At 56.1% G+C, this 16,506-nt stretch overlaps 1 protein-coding gene across 1 annotated transcript; it reads right to left on the reverse strand.

Moving 5' to 3' along the window:
* Positions 1-298: 298 nt before the first annotated feature.
* LOC134760115 (lysine-specific demethylase PHF2-like) lies at positions 299-15,375 on the reverse strand. Its single transcript, XM_063715793.1, is given in 10 exon segments — positions 299-615; positions 5,521-5,681; positions 6,370-6,440; positions 6,560-6,738; positions 8,735-8,850; positions 9,346-9,462; positions 11,871-12,104; positions 12,107-12,222; positions 12,818-13,103; positions 15,319-15,375. Coding segments are annotated over 10 exon segments (1,635 nt in total). The 3' UTR covers positions 299-317.
* Between the last annotated feature and the right edge of the window lie 1,131 nt (positions 15,376-16,506).

Here is a 16,506-nt window from a genome sequence, read left to right on the forward strand (position 1 = left end):
CTTTATAATTATACTTAGAAGTAGAATTTTCTTTTCCCCTTTTGACAGGTAACCAAAGTTGAAAACATAAACTATTTAGAGAAATAAACTTGATACCAAGGGACAAAATAGATGCCAGAACCTTCATGTCATATTGCAAACTTGATTCAAATTCTGTCGCTGTAACCTTTGTGACGTAACTTTATGTAAAGGTTTACCGATTTTTATTTTTTAATTAATATATTATTTACTTGAGTAAATGAAATAATAAATGTTCTAGTCCATTTGGCCTGCTACAACATAAATACCATAAACTGGGTGGCTTAAACAACAAACATTTACTTATCACATTTCTGGAGACTAGGGACTCCCAGATCTGGTGTCTTGTGCTCTTCCTCGTAGTGGCCCAGGTCCACGCTGTTCTTGGCAGCCCTCTTCAGCAGTTGTTTGCTTGCACTCTTGCCGCTGCCACCCCCATTCTTCTGGGCACCATGTGCTGCCAGCGAGCTCCTCTTGGCCTGGACAGTGCACCACGTGGTCTGCAGGCAGGAGTCGGAGGCCTGCAGGTTGGCCATGGACAGCATTCCCTGAATGGTTTCCTGCATGCTGGGGGAGGCCGGGGGAGGCCGGGGTTGGCTAGGGGCACAGAGAGACAGGCATTCAGCCCAGCACTCTTAGCCTGCAGCCCAGGCACTTAGACAAGATTCCATAGCCTGCACTAACTCCTGCACAAACTCCTGGCCTTGGTGGCAGGCAGTGGGCGTGGAGCAGAGAGGGTGGCAGTGAACTGATGACTTCTCCCTTGGAAGAGGCCAGCCACTCCCTCCATCCAGCTCTGTTCACCCACCCATACTCCACAGGGAGGGCTGGAGGCCTGGGGAGAGAGATGGGCATGGAGAGGAGAATTGGGAAGACAGCAGATGGGAAGGAGGGTCCAGACCCTCACATGGTCATGGTCTGGTCTCCCCAACCTTAAAGCCGGCAAGCAGACTCAGCGACTTCCCTTCTGCACCCCAGCCACTCTGTGTACTCCCTCCGTCCACCCTGTCCCTCTCTCCCAACTGCAGAACTAGCCCTGGGCATTCCTCACCCCACTTCACAGGGAACCTTCCCACGTGTCACCCTGAGAAGGGGCAGCACAGCCCACTCCCTCCCATGGCACATGCTCTCCCCAGTGACCTGCAACTTTCTCCACACCCACACTTCATCTACACCTGTACCTACCCCTACACCTGCATCTACACCTGTACCTACCCCCAGACCTGGATCTGCATCTACACGTGTACCTACCACCACACCCGGATCTGCATCTACACCTGTACCTACCCCCACACCTGCTCCTGCATCTAAATCTGTACCTATCCCCACCCCGCACCTGCATCTGCACCTCTGCCTACACCCACACCTGCATCTGCATCTACACCTGTGCCTACACCCACACCTGCACCTGCATCTACCTCTGCCTACACCCACACATGCATCTGCATCTACACGTGTGCCTACACCCATACCTGCACCTGCATCTACACCTCTGCCTACACCCACACATGCATCTGCATCTACACCTGCGCCTACACCCACACCTGCATCTACACCTGCGCCTACACCCACACCTACATCTACACCAGCGCCTACACCCACACCTGCATCTACACCTGTACCTACACCCACATCAGCATCTACACTTGTAACAACCCCACACGCGCACCTGCATCTATACCTGTACCTACCCCCACACCTACATCTACACCTGTGGCTACCCCCACATCTATACCCCCAGCTGCATCTACATCTGTACTAACCCCACACCTGCACCCACCTGCAGCTACATGTGCACCTGAACAGGCACAGCTGCACCGCAGCTCAGCCCAAGCTCACTCCATTCTGGCAGGCTCCACACAGACTCTCAGACTTTCTCTTTGCGCTGCCCTCAGCTTCAGGTGGCCCCTCCCATAGTGCCCAGCCTGTCTCTTATCTACATCCTTGTCCTATGCTCCATACCTGTGCACACACCTCCTGTCTACACTGGCTCTCTTCCTTCTAGAAGAAGCTTCTGCAACACCCGATATGTGATCAGCCTGTCTAGCACACAAAGTGGTGAGATGGGGTGACCACTGCCATCCCACAGAACCAGGGGCTTGGTGCTGCTGGATGGTAAGGACCCCCAAGGCCTGGGCTCTTTGGGGACCTCCCTGCTGGGCCTTCCCATGGGATCCAGCCCTGGCCTCTTCTTGGGGCCTTGCCCCACCGCAGCCAGGACCCTAACCTGTCTGTGCACCAGAACTACTTGGGCAGCTTTACAAATGTCAAGGCCCAGGCCCCACCCAAACACTCCTGAGTCAGGGATCTGCCCTGGGCTCCAGATGCTGTGTGTAGCCAGGACAGGTGCACCAGGCTTCCCCACCACTCATGTGGTCCAGCCCAGCAGGTACCCCCTGCAACGCCCCTTTCTAGTCCTCACCCCTGCCCATTTCCCTGTGGCCCAAACCTCGTCCCAGGACAAGGCAGCCCACACCCCGCCCCCACCACAGGGGAGGCCCAGCCACATCTGTCACTGCATCTGGACACTCCCGGGTCCATACTTGGGGCACACAGGGTGCCTGCCCTCCTCTCCCTCCGCTCCCTGCACCCACCCCTCCAGGACTCCTGCATCAGCATCACTGTCCTGTCTCTCGAGCTGCCCATCCCCTCTCCACCACTTCCCAGAAGCACTAGAGGCACTTTCAGTAAAACCATTCAAATGAGAAAGGCTGGAAAACCTGTGGCTATGAGCACACCCAGGCGCTTTATGGGGTCCTGTGTACCAAAAACCCCTCACCAGAGACAGCACACATGTGAGACAAGAAAGAAGAGGACAACACAGTGGCAGGCGGACCACCCAGCTCTGCATGCCTGTACCCACCTGTGTCACCAGACACAGAGACTGAGGCACCTGCGGCAGTGGCCCGCGAGGACAAGTCCCTGCTCAGAAGCAAGAGGGCTCCTAAGACTGAGGGTATGCTGGAGCGGGACAGGGAGAGGAAGCTGCCACAAGGAACCTAGACACAGAGGGAGCCCTACGGCTGATGAGGCAACTTGGACAAAAGTTGCCCATGCTGGACAGTGCTGAGGCCCGAACCCACTGCTCTCTGAGGGTCCAGCGGACTCAGGGGGTGCCCAATGACGGAGCAGGCACCCTCGCTGCAGCCCTCACCAATGCCACCTCCCAGGCCCTGTCTCAGATGCACTGGACTGCGCCGTGTTTCGGGTTTCACAGGAACTGAACAGGACTGAGGTTTGAAAGCCACACCAATGAGAAAATCAAGCACAGGCAGCCTCGAGCGCTCCTCAAAGGCACTGCCAGGAGCTGCCCCCACAGTGCCAGGACCACACTTCCCCTGCCACACAAGCGGCAGAGCTGCGGGCCTGCCTGAGAGAGGATGGTCACTCATGCCCTCACTGACATCTCCGCAGGAACAGGCTCTTCCAGCCCCCAGCTCAGGAGCCAGCCAGAGCACACAAAAAGGATGAGGGCTGCATGCCCGGGCCCTGCAGGGTTGCTGGCGAATCAATGAGCAACATCTAACTAGTTGGCATGAAAAATAATACATTAATTCCCCAATTAACATACTCAAATCCTCTCTTTTTCCCCCAGCTGTAAACACTGAACAAACTATCCACGACAAATTAACATATTTTCCTCCATTTTCTTCAGCTGTTTTTTCCAGGCAGTCCATACTTAAAACAGAGCAAATGGACCATCAAAAACTGGCCTACGCTCCAAATGGGAGACTTTGGGAGAGGAACTGCCTACAGCGGGCTGAGGGGGACCAGCAGCCTCAGTGGCCCCTGGCAGGCGCACTTGCACGTGCACACTCCCCTGAGGCACGGGTTCAGCGGGGAAGCTCTGGGTTTCTTGTTATCAGTGTGTCCACGGATGGGTTGCCCCACTCCTGGGCTCAGATTCACAGCCAGGAGCCCAAGACACAGTGCCTCTTCACAGACTCGAGCACAAAACCTTCCCTACCTCTGTACCCATCACCATGCCCCCTGCAAGTCCACAGGTGCCCACGATAAAGCACCTTGTGGCCCCTGGGCTCTTGGCCCTGTCTGCCCTCATCTTGGGTGGACTCAGACACCCCCCACCTCCAGGGCTCCTGGGCCTCTCCAGGGACCTCGTGAGGGGCCTAGGGTGTTTAGAAGCCTCTCCCACCCCTGAGGCCAGTCACTGAGGTGTCGGCTAGTGCACACTTCTTCCCAGAGACAGGCATCCCTCAAAGAGCCGTGTGGAGCACCACAGCCTCTGATAGGGAGGAAGAACTCACAGCCAGGCTTCACCCCCAGCCACAAGCACATCTCTGCAGCAAGGAGCTTAACATGGACAGAAACCACCTAATGCCAAGCAGGGAATCTGTCCCCTAAGGCGCTATGGAAGCCTCCCATCATGCTTCACTCCCAATAATAAAAAAAGCACCTTAAAGCTGGCTTTCTGATCAATATTGCATGTAAAACAGTAATACATGAAATAAAATACAGCCAATTGATTTAGCAAAAGCTCTTTTCAATCAAGCCCTTAATCCACCTTGCCCAAGCCCCTTGTCTGCCTAAAAGCAGGCCTGCCCTGCAGCCTCCACCTGCCCACTGAGCAAGCTCGGGGCTGTGGAGCAGATGGCAGGACAGCCCGGGGTTGCCCATGGATTCTGGAAACCAGAGTCTCAGAGCAGATCTTGGGAACTGAGCAGGACCCAAGCATGGGCTCCATCTTCCTCAAGCCAAGTCACTGCTGGACAAGGGACCAGCCGTGCACACCCAGACATCACTGCCCAGCACTAATCAACCCTCCAGGACCTCCAACCTCAAGTTCCAGAATCAGGCAGACAAAGATTCTGGGCCTGCCTCTGCCACTTCCTAGCAGTATGGCCATGTGCAAGTGTAAGCCCTCAGAGTCTCAGTTTCCCCATTTGTGCAATGGGAATCTGCAGCTGTCAGGAGGACCGGGAGGGCTGTGCTCCCCATGGCAGCTGTGGCACCCTGCATGGGGCTAGCCTAGAGTCATGCCAGCCTTTCTCACCTCCATCCTCAACTCCCTAGCACTGTCTCAGAGTGAATGCCATTTAATAGCTTCCCCAGGAACCTAGAAGCAGAGCTTCAGGGGCACCATGGAGGGGGCTGCAGCTCTGCCCCGTGGGCTACCTGTCTGTAGTACATGTGGAAATACCCATAACATTTCCACCTGAAAAAACAACAGTCTCGGCACTTAAAATTGAAAAGCTGTGAGTTCTGAGAGAATTTACCAGGGACCATCACTAGAATAGTAAGCCCTTGGTTGAAAGCAAAGCCCCAGTGAGACCAACCAGTCCAGCATGTGCACCCTGCAGTGTGCCCTCCTGGCATCAGAGCAGCATCTGTACCCTGTGGTGTGCCCTACTGCCCAGGCCTGGGGCGGCTCAGCACTGGCTCCAGCTTTGCGTCCACCTCACAGGCTCCCAGCACCATGGCCAAGGGCCAGCCCTGGACCTGCCTGGTCCCCAGTCTTGGGTACCGCTGGGTGGTGGGGCCCACCTGCTGGGGTTGTACTCCAGGGTGCCGATCTCCTTGCTGGCCTGCAGCAGGTGCAAGATGCCGGCTGCCGAGCTCCCGCTCTCCTTCTTGACTCTAGCATTGTGGCCAGGCTTGGTGTCTGTGTTGATGTGCAGCAAACCCTCGTCCAAGGAGTTGTCACTCTGCTGCGTGAGAGACAGGGCACCGGTCAGGGGAGGGTCTGGCCACCAAAGTGGCCTGGGAGTTGGGAGGGGGATACTTTTTCCCTTTAGGGACTAAACTAGGTTTTTAAACATTTCTAAAGAGCACTGCCTTTCTAATGAACACTGCTGGGGTCAGACAGAGGCCCCTGGAGCCAACGGGGCTGGATGGCCCACACACGGGCACATGGGGCAGACGCAGGTGCTAGAGATGTCTCAGGACCACAAAGAACCAAACTGTCTTCACACTGTGCATCATATTCACGAGAAACTGGTTCAATGGAACCCTTAACACGAGAGAGCCCCAGTGTGTAACATATATAAAGAGATGCCGCGATGACTGGGTGGAGAGGCAGGGACAGGGCCTGTAGCCTCAGAGGGACCTCAAGTTGCAGGAAAGCAGTTAACAGGCTCAAATCCGGATAAACTCCTATGACAGGGTGCTCGGTGGGGACACGCCCCTCGCACGCCCAGGCAGAGATGACCACTGTGTCTTAGAGTTAGATGTGATCTTAGAACATTCACTCAAGGGTGGGGTGAGGGTAAGGGGCCCCTCCACCATCTCGTGCAGAAACACCCTCAGAGACCGCCCTGGAGTCACTCAAACCACGGCCTTGGGGACTGCCCAGAGATGGCCCCCAAGACCGAGGGGGCCCAGAAGGCAGCTCACCTTGTGTGCTGCCGAGTCCAGCTTTGGCTTCATGACAAGTGTGGACAGCACCGCCTTCTTATGCAACAAGACTGAAAGCACAGCAGATGGGAGTCCAGTGGGCAGCCTTGAGGGGAGCCACTCCGGGAAGACCTCTCGGGGCACGACGGGCCTCTCCCAACCCCTCCCCCAACGCCCCTTCCCAACTCACAGGACAAGTCCCTTTTTGGGGCAGTTTTCTTCCTCCTGATGGGTAACTCGTTGATCTTGAGCTCACCATTGTCCGAAACGTACTCATACTCGTCCTGCATGGGCTTGGGCTTGTCTTTCTTGAAGTTCTGCAAGGCCCTGAACACACCAGGGCTTGTCAGGGGCCTGAGAGCCTTGGAGCTAGTACAGAAGTGAGTGGGTCAGCAGCATCCACACAGCCCCATGGCAGTGGACAGGTGGGACCTCCTAAGGGGTCCCCTGCCAGGGCCATGGCAGGATGGCCTCCAGGAGGCAGGTGACATCCCCACCATTTGAATTTCAATCTGAAGAAGCCTCAGTACCAGTCGAGGTGGGAGGAGGACAGAGGGCCCAAGCCTCTGCAGCCAGGAGGCCAGGCTGGGCCCTCAGTCCCCATTGTGGGAAGCTACCTGCCCACAGGAGAAACACTCCCCAACCCCATGGCCTCCTACACAATGCTGTGCTCCCCTCCCCACATTCAGCCAGAGAGAGCCCTTCCCCAGGCAGTTTAGATGCTCGGACAGTGATCCCCAACTGTCCCAGGGCCACTGGACAAGCTTAAGCCCTGCCTCTGGCCTGCCTGGGAATCCTGGCACATGCTGAATCTGTCTTTATCCAGAACAGGATCCAACTTTCCTGGTTTTTTTTCTCCATAGCTATACTGGAAAAATAAACTCAGGCCCAGGGCTACAGGATAGATGTAGTCTAAGAAAGGGCGTGTAACTTGTCTCCCTGCTGGGGCGAAGGAGGACTACTTCAGAGCTTGGCTTGCAAGCAGCTGCTGCCTCTGCCTTCCCAGGGGTTTGAGGACGGGTTTCTCCCTCTATACTAGCAGGGACAACAGGCTGAGGCAGAAAAGACTGGAACTTCAAACAGACACAGCTCCAATTCTGAGGAAATGGAAATGCAGACACCTGGATAGAGCTCCACGGCGAGGCTGCTTCCAGGGCTCTAAGTGAAGGGGCGGTGCGCCCTGCTGCCTTACAGGCTGAGCCACAGAACACGCAAGTGTCCACAGGCTAGAGTCATCCTCAACTCCCTGGCACCATCACAGCATGAACGGAACCTAGAAGCAGAGCTTCAGATAGAGCAAGCGGCATGCCCAGGGTTATGAAGCTGGGCAGCCACAGGGCCCTGCAGACCTGTTCCCTGGCTGAACAGCCTCACATGTTGCCGTGAGCTCCCTGGACCTCACAAGGCTCTGCCTGGGCACCGCTCCCTTTCTCCACCACCCGGGAAGAGGCCTTCTCCTACCATCTTCAATGAGGAAACTATGACCCAGCCAAGTTAATCAGTGATCGCTGCAGAAAAGTGGCCACCCCTCCCACTGGGACCTCTCTGACTCCAGCCAGGTGTGGGGCCTCAGCAGGTGACATGCCCCATGCACTGGGAGCACACACAGGCCCAAGTGTTGCCGCTGGTACCATGAGGCTCTCAAGGCTGCTACGAGGCTCACAGCCCTCAGCAGCCCTCGCCTCACCCCGAGGCTCATCCAGCATGCACACACCTCCCAGACACACCCCCTAATCTCTGCTCAGCACCACCTCCTACAGGAGGCCCTCCTGACTCCCAGATGGGTCAGGTTCTCAGCACTCAGGTTCCCATGCTGGGTTCATACCAGGCCCTCCCCACTGGCCACTGGGCTGCAAGGGCCAGGATCCTGTCCAACACTCACGTCCTCAGCGCCAGCTCACGACAGCCACACATCTAACATTCGTGGAGTCCCACAGCCTCCCTCCCTGCCTAGGGGGCCCATCCCTCTCTGCAGGCTGGCTGCATCTTCCAGCCCAGCCCCACCCAGGCACATCTGCTTCCTCACACCCACCCTGCAGGTGGAGCATGGTGGGAGGCAGGGATGCAGCTCTGCTGGTGTCTAGGGCCTGAAGAAGAGGTGCCGGGAACAGGGCTGCAGTCAGTGAGGTCAGCAGCTCAGGGAGAGGAGTCCCCAGAGGTGTGTCAGCCAAAGGCTGTATGTGTATGGGGTGTGTGATGTGTAGTGTGTGGTTGTGTGTAATGCAGTGTGTGGTGTGTGTCTGTGCATGCATGCTGTGTGTGTAATGTGTGTGTAGTATCAGGCAGTGTGTGTGATGCAGTATGTATGATGTGCGTGACGTGCGTTATGTGCGAGGTCACCCCTCCCATCCAGGCACTCACATACCCGAGGAGTTTCCTGTTGGAGAAAGAAAAAGAGAACTTGTCTTTGTTTCCAGCTAGAGGTGACTTCTCTAGCTTCCTCTCCTCTTCCATCTTCAGTAAGGAGTTGGGTTTGCTGTTCTGAAAAGCAAGACCAGGGCCGTCCCTAAGCCCCACACATAAGTGGGGGGTCACGACCCCGACTAGTGTCAGGGGGCAGAGAGAGCTGCTGGGAACAAGCCTAAGGAAAGTCACCCATGGGTCTCATGGCCACCTGGGCCGCTGTGGGGTGCTCAGGGGCCTGCACCCCATGGGCTCAGTGCCTCCATGGTGCCTGGCCCTCAGGGAGTGGGAATGAAAACCAGAGTGTGGATGATGAAGGGAAACACTGTCAACACACAGGGTGACACACCCAACCTCTTGCATCCCTACCAACTCAGAGGAAGTTAGTCCATGGGTGGCTACACACACTTCAGACTCACATAGCCACACCCCATGGCACCACCTGCTCAGGACACGCAGACACATGTCTGCACATTCCTTCACACACACAGGGCTTCATGGATTCAGATCTCTGCTCACACTCACTGACCTGACATGCACGCACATGCATCCATGCACACGTGCACGTCTCACCTTGTACTTCCACTTGGCCGACTTGCTCTTGGTTTGCTCTCGAATTTCCAGCCTCTCCACATCATTCTCTGTGTGGACCACGTCCTTGTTGGGCACACTCAGGATGGTCTTTGTGGCCTAGAAAAAAGTGCTGCTGTGACCCAGAGGGCCAGTGGGACTCCCTTGTGCTACACAGATTCCCTGTCTCCTCCTAGCCCATGTGCTTGCAGCTCATGCCTCCATCCATCTACCCATCCATGCATCCATTCATCCACCTATCCATCTACCCATCCATGCATCCATTCTCCCACCCATCCATCCATCCATCCATTTATTCATCCATTCATTCATCCACCCATTCATCCATCCATCCTCCATGCATTTGTTCATCCATCCACTCATCCATCAACATTCATCCACCCACCCACCCATCCATTCATTCATTCATCCCATTCATTCATCCACCCATCCATCCATCCACTCACCCATTCATTCATTCATTCATTCATCCATCCATCTATCCATCCATCCATCTGCCCACCCATCCATCCATCCATCCAGGCATCCGTTCATTCATCCCATTCATTCATCCACCCACCCATCCATCCATTGACTCATCCATTTATTTATCCATCTACCCATCCACCCTTCCATTCATTCATCCTTGCATCCATCCATCCATCCACCTATTCCTCCATTCATGCACCCATCCACCCTTTTATTCATTCATTCATTCATTCATTCATCCACCCATCTATCCATCTACCCATCCATTCATTCATCCATTCATTTATCCATCCATTGGTCCATTCACTCACCTATCCATCCATCCATTTGCTCATCCATCCATCCATTTGTTCATCCATTGATTCATACATCCGTCTATCCATCTATTCATTCCTCCATCCACACATCCGTCAATCCATCCATTTGTTCATCCATTCATTCATCCATCCACCCATTTGTTCATCCATCCATCCATCCATCCATCCATTGATCCATCCATCCATTTATGCATCCAATCCATTCATCCACCCATCCATCCAACCACCCACCCATCCATCCACTCACCATTTGTTCATTCATTCATCCACTCATCCATCCATTCATTTATCCACCCATCCATTTGTTCATTCATCCACCTTTCCATCCATTCATTCATCTAACCATCCATTTAATCATCCATCCATCCATCTATTCCATCTAACTATCCATTCCATCCACCCATCCATCCATTCATTTGTTCATTCATCCATCCAACCATATATTCATCAATCCATCCATCCACCCACCCACCCAACCATCCATCCATTCTTTCATCCATCCACCCATCCATCCATTCATCCATCCATCTACCCATCCATCTATCCACTCATCCACCCATCCAGCCCCTCATCCATCCATCCCTTCATTAATCCATTCATCCATCTACCCATTCATTCACCATCCATTCATCCACCCATCCATTCATTTATTCATTCTTCCATCATCCATCTACCCATTCACCCATCCACCCATTCATTTATTCATCCACCCATTCATTTATTCATCCATCCACCCATCCATCAATTCGTTCATCTATCCATCCATTCATTCATCTATTCATCCATTCAACCATCCATCCAGTCATTCATGAATTCACTCATTCATCCATCCATCTGTTCATTCATTCGTCCATCTATTCATTCATTCACCTATTCATCCACCCAGTCATTTAGCCATCCATTCATTTCTTCATGCATTCATTCATGCTTGCCCTGAGAAAGGGAACACAAAAGTGTCCCGCTAAATCCCTGTGATGCTGGCCCTGAAATGTCCTGGCCCCCAGGAAGTGGATAACAACCTCCTCCTGGAAGAAGCTCACACTCAATGGTGCTTGATCTCAGGGGTTCATGGTCCCTGAAGCCCAGACCTAAGATCCTCTAGTTAGAGTGGGTCTTCAGGGATGGGCCCATCTCTCTCACTGTCCACAGGGTCTCAGACTATCAGGGCAACTCTGCTCCTGTCCTCACCCCTGAACACTCTCCCCTCCAATGGCATTCTCCTTGTTGTTTCTGCACAGACACCTCATCTAACTCCAGGCTTCAGCCTCAATGCCTTGGCCCCAAGGAGGACCCAGGGCTTCTTTGTCCCCTGGCAACTGCTCATCTGGCTAGGAAACCTAGACATCCCATCCTGGAAAACCACCGTGCCTCCCCCACAAGGTGGCCCTCCTGAGTGCCACCAGTGCCACAGCACACACACACTGTGCTGCCTTCCTCAATGAGGGCTTCTCTCCAGGCTCACTGCTCTGTGGCTTGCTGGGGCAGAGCCTGTTCCCGCTGAAGGGTCTGTGCCCGGTTGCTGCAGGATTGGGTCAGGACCAGGCAGGGAAGTGCATCTTCTGGGCAGACTGAGCTCACAGAAGAGCCCAGACCCCCACATCCTCCCAGGGGTCCCTGGAGAACAAGGACAATGGGCCCCAGCTATATCTATGGGCCTGGCCCCCAAGAGGTGCTGCAGTGCCTCTGGTGATGAGGTGGGGAATCAGGGTGAGGGGGCCCTACCTTGCCCTTCTTGGGTGGCTCCATCTTGGTCAGTGCCTCCTTAGTGTGGGCTCTGAGCAGGTCCAGGTTGGAGATATTAGGCGAGGCTGACTCTCAGGACTTCTTCCCTTTCTTCTTGCCTCCATCTTTGAGCTTCAGCATTTTGTGGGGCCTTGGGGGCTTAGGGGGTTTCGGGGGCTTGGGGATTTTGGATGGCTTGGGCATCTTCACAGTTTTGGGAGTCTTTTTTGGGGGGGCACTTTCTTCAGGAGGGATTGAGGTGGGGTGGCCTCAATTGGAGGCAGGGGCTCCTCCTTCTCCCTGTCCCCATCACAGACCTCATCTGACGAGAAGACAGTATTCACTTCCGGTCAGACAGCTTTGGAGACATTCTGGGGTACAGAGAGGAGAGGGTCACTTGCTGCTTCTGCCAAACTGTGGCCCAGGAGGGTCCACACACCGGGATGCTGGAGACCCTCACTGCTAGCCTGGCGGGGAGCTGTTAGCCCAGAAAGGCTCAGCTACCACACACGATCATGTGACATGCTCAAACCCACCCCACACTGTTGTGTGACACACTCACACCTACCATATGCCATCAGTCACTTGCTCTCCCCGAGGCTCTTCTGTCCTACCCTGAGCACAGCGGCTGGGGGCTCATCCAGGATCACACACGCTGGGACTCCAGGGGCTGAGGCAGGGGCTCCTCCCACAGAGTGCCCTCTCCATGGGAGCTTCAGAGGGGCCAGTGCCATCTCTTGGTCCCTACACACTCACACCAGGACACAGACCCAGCCAGAGACCTGAGACCCTGAGCCCTCACAAAGTCAAGCTTACCCAGAAGAGTGCAGGGAGGACTGTCTGGGACACTGTCCTTCCTGGAGCCAGCAGCTCTGTGTCAGGCTAGTCCCCAGGCCCAGAGAAAGACAGGCAGGCCCTCCCCCATCCCCAGGGGTCCAGCCCAGTACCTGGGCACGACCCCACCTCACTGAGCTGGATCTCTTTGCCCAGGTCTTTGATGAGCTGTGAAGGTTTGACGTGCTCTGGGAGATTGTTCTCATGCTCTGCCAAAGCATACAAGACAATGGGGCCCAGGGTCAGTGCCAGACACATCCCATGGCCTTGATCTATTCCTGCATCCTTCCAGGCTGTCCCGATTGCTGAGACACCCAGATGAGCATGAGAGGGGCTTCCCAGCCAAATTCTGCCCCAGCAAGAGGTCTCTGCTGTGACCCCCATCAACAGGTGGACAAACTGAGAACCAGAGGGGACAAGCATGCCTGAGAACACCACCAGCAGGCTATGGAGTAAACATGGGTCCCATCCCTTCTTCCTGGTCAGAGGCCACTCCACTGGGCCACACGGCTGAAGTGAGGTAGGAGGGGCACCCTGGACTGCCCTGGGCCTTGAGGTCTGCGGGAGGTGGTGGCTGCAGGATGGCCCTGGGAACGTACTGGCTGTCTCTCCTAACTGGCCCACCCATGAGAGAGGCAGGCTGCACATGGTGTTCCCTGCAGCCTGGCCTCCCCCTCCTGAAGGCTTCCTGCAAACCACCACTGGCCCTCTCTGGCCTGGGAGAGGATCCTCCTCCCTCAGGAGCGGGCATGGAGCCTCTGCACAATGAGAGCCACAGCAGGAAACACTGTCCCAGAGGGTGCTCGAGGCTGAGCCAGACCTTCCCCTCCCTTCTATAGCCAAAACCAAGGGAAGATGCTAAGGAAGCAGCTTACGTTTTTAGCCAAAACCAAGGGAAGATGCACAGGAAGCAGTTTCTGTGGGGGCGTGCACAGGAGGGTCATCGTGGAGGGTCACAGGGAGGGGATGCCCGGGTCACAGAGCAAGGTGGCTGGGGTGCTGCATCCGCATCAGGCAGCCTAGCTTCTGAACTAATGCCAGGGCCAGCCAGGAGGAGCCAATAAGGCGTCCCCAGCACTCCCTGTCCTGGGGCCAGCTACTCCCCCAGTCCTTCCCTGCCCCCACCAGATTCCAGGCCTTTCTGTGCTCACACAGTGTCATCCCACCATCAGCCATCTGTCCTCCGCCCACAGACCCACTTTCCTCCCAGGAGACATGGGCACCTGCTCACCCTCCTCCCACCAACTTGTGACCAAACTGTGAGCCCCTGGTGGAGGGTGCTCTGCGCCTGCATCTGTCCTCCCTGAGCCCCTGGTGGAGGGGGCTCTGCGCCTGCATCTGTCCTCCCTGAGCCCCTGGTGGAGGGGGCTCTGCGCCTGCATCTGTCCTCCCTGAGCCCCTGGTGGAGGGGGCTCTGCGCCTGCATCTGTCCTCCCTGAGCCCCTGGTGGAGGGGGCTCTGCGCCTGCATCTGTCCTCCCTGAGCCCCTGGTGGAGGGGGCTCTGCGCCTGCATCTGTCCTCCCTGAGCCCCTGGTGGAGGGTGCTCTGCGCCTGCATCTGTCCTCCCTGAGCCCCTGGTGGAGGGGGCTCTGCGCCTGCATCTGTCCTCCCTGAGCCCCTGGTGGAGGGTGCTCTGCGCCTGCATCTGTCCTCCCTGAGCCCCTGGTGGAGGGGGCTCTGCGCCTGCATCTGTCCTCCCTGAGCCCCTGGTGGAGGGTGCTCTGCGCCTGCATCTGTCCTCCCTGAGCCCCTGGTGGAGGGGGCTCTGCGCCTACATCTGTCCTCCCCCAGCTCTCAAGTGGCCCAGTCAGTGGAGAGCAGGGGACGGACCCATGGGGTGTCTGGGGCAAAGTCACACCCTGGGCCAAGCCAGGCAGGAGAGCACCACCGTCCCTGCCAGTCCGGATCTTACTGAAGCAGGACAAGCCCTGGACATTGCTGCTGGGTCTCCGGGGAGGTTCTCCCACCTGTCACTGCTCTCCTGACCTAGGGCATTTGTGACATGATTCCCACCTGCTGCTTCATCCACGGTTGGAAAGCATCATTGAGAATTTTAGCTCCTTGGACTAGATGAGGGGGCAGCTGCTTCCCAGATTTGAGAGAGCCTGGGAAAGAGACACTGGGTGAGGTGGGTGGGTGCCCACTGCCCACAGGTGCCTTCAAGCCCAGCCACACAGCCAGACTTGGGGACGCCAGGTCCAGCGTTCCAGAGATCTCCCTTCACCCATGGCCACCAGTCCAAATGCCAACGGTTCCTCTTGGAACCTGGGGGCGCCCATCCTCCTGGTGGCCTGCCCTGTGAGAGAAAAGATTGGCCCTCCTACTGTGCTCCCACTGTCTCATCCTCCAGGCCCCTAACACAGGCTGCCTGGCTCTGCTCACTCTGCCCAATACCCCAGCCCTGCCTGAGCAAGAGGCCACAGTCATGCCAGGAGCTGGGCCACAGGCTGTCCCCGGGCATACAACAGGCATCCCCAGGCACCTCTTCCCACCTCATGGCGCCCCTTGGCACAGTGGAGGGATCAACCACAGCTCAGCTGGGAGATGCGCTCTTGCTGTGGGGCTCCATTGGAGAGGGCTCCAGGGCTGCAGGGCTCCAGGGCTCTGACTCACCGGGGCCACGACAGCTCCCTGGGTTTTCTCAGTCCTGGAGGCCAACTGAACTGTCATGTCGTCAGAGAGGAGGGCCCAGGCAGAGAGAACATGGCCACGGTGTCCTAGCTGGCCAGTAGTCAGGCTGGCCCTGTGGGATGGCTTCCCAGGTGCTACCCTGATCCCCTCCCTGCTGGCATGAGTCCCCTGAGGGCAGGGCTAAACTCCCGTCCTGGGCACTTCCCTGTGCCAGAATCAAGCTCAGGGCTCCACACTGAGGGAGCAATGGGAAAATCTTACTGAAACCTGGCCAGCCACGACTAAGGACCATTCTTCCTTCTCAAACTAGGGCTAGAGTGCAAAGGGTTCTGGGTAAAAGAGCTCTTGGCTGCTATCAGAACCAAAAAAGAGCAACTAAGAGCAACTTCTGGTGAAGGGCACACTGAGAAAGCAAATCACACATAAATGCAAACCCTCCTGGAGACTCCCTCATGCTGCTGGGCAGACTCTGGAAACCTGAACAGGGTGGTGGCTGCCAGGAGCCACGTGCTCTCATTTCTGAGGGCGTAACCAGGCAGGACCTGGGAAAGAAGGGGCAGCCCAGGGATGCCACAGCGCATCCACAGAGGGCCAGGACTGAGCCACAAGCCTGCCTCATGGTCCAGCTGCCATGGCCCTGAGGGATCCTAAGGGGACCCAGAGCCCACTCACACCCACTCCTCAGCTCAAGACAGAGCCAGGGCCCCACCTTCCCAATGGAGGCAAGTGTGGAGGGTGGAGCAGGTATGACTGATACCTGCACCGAGGCCACGCACACTCGCCCCTCTCATCCCGCAGCCCAGTGTTCGTTCTAAAACAAGGCACAGTCCAATCAGAAGGAGAGGCCCAGCCTGTTCCATCTGGTCCTGCATTATACAGATGGGCAAACTGATGGCCAGGAGTCTGAGTCCCAAGGGGACTTGCTCAGGCCACAGGAAGGCAGCACTCACACCCTGACAGTCAGCCCTGACACAGGTCTGGCCGCCCCCACAGCCAAGAGCCTCAGGCTTGGATGCCCACCCTGGAGTGGCCAGTACATCTGAACGCCTCCAGCAGGTGCTTCCTCAGGTACCAGAAAGCAGTTTAGAATTTGGGAGACTGAGTCAGGCTGCACAGCTGCAACCTTCTTTCCACTTCATATGCTCTGGAAGCCACCAAAGAGCCACTCTC

This window comes from Pongo abelii, chromosome 15, assembly GCF_028885655.2.
Source record: "Pongo abelii isolate AG06213 chromosome 15, NHGRI_mPonAbe1-v2.0_pri, whole genome shotgun sequence".
NCBI lineage: Eukaryota > Metazoa > Chordata > Mammalia > Primates > Hominidae > Pongo > Pongo abelii.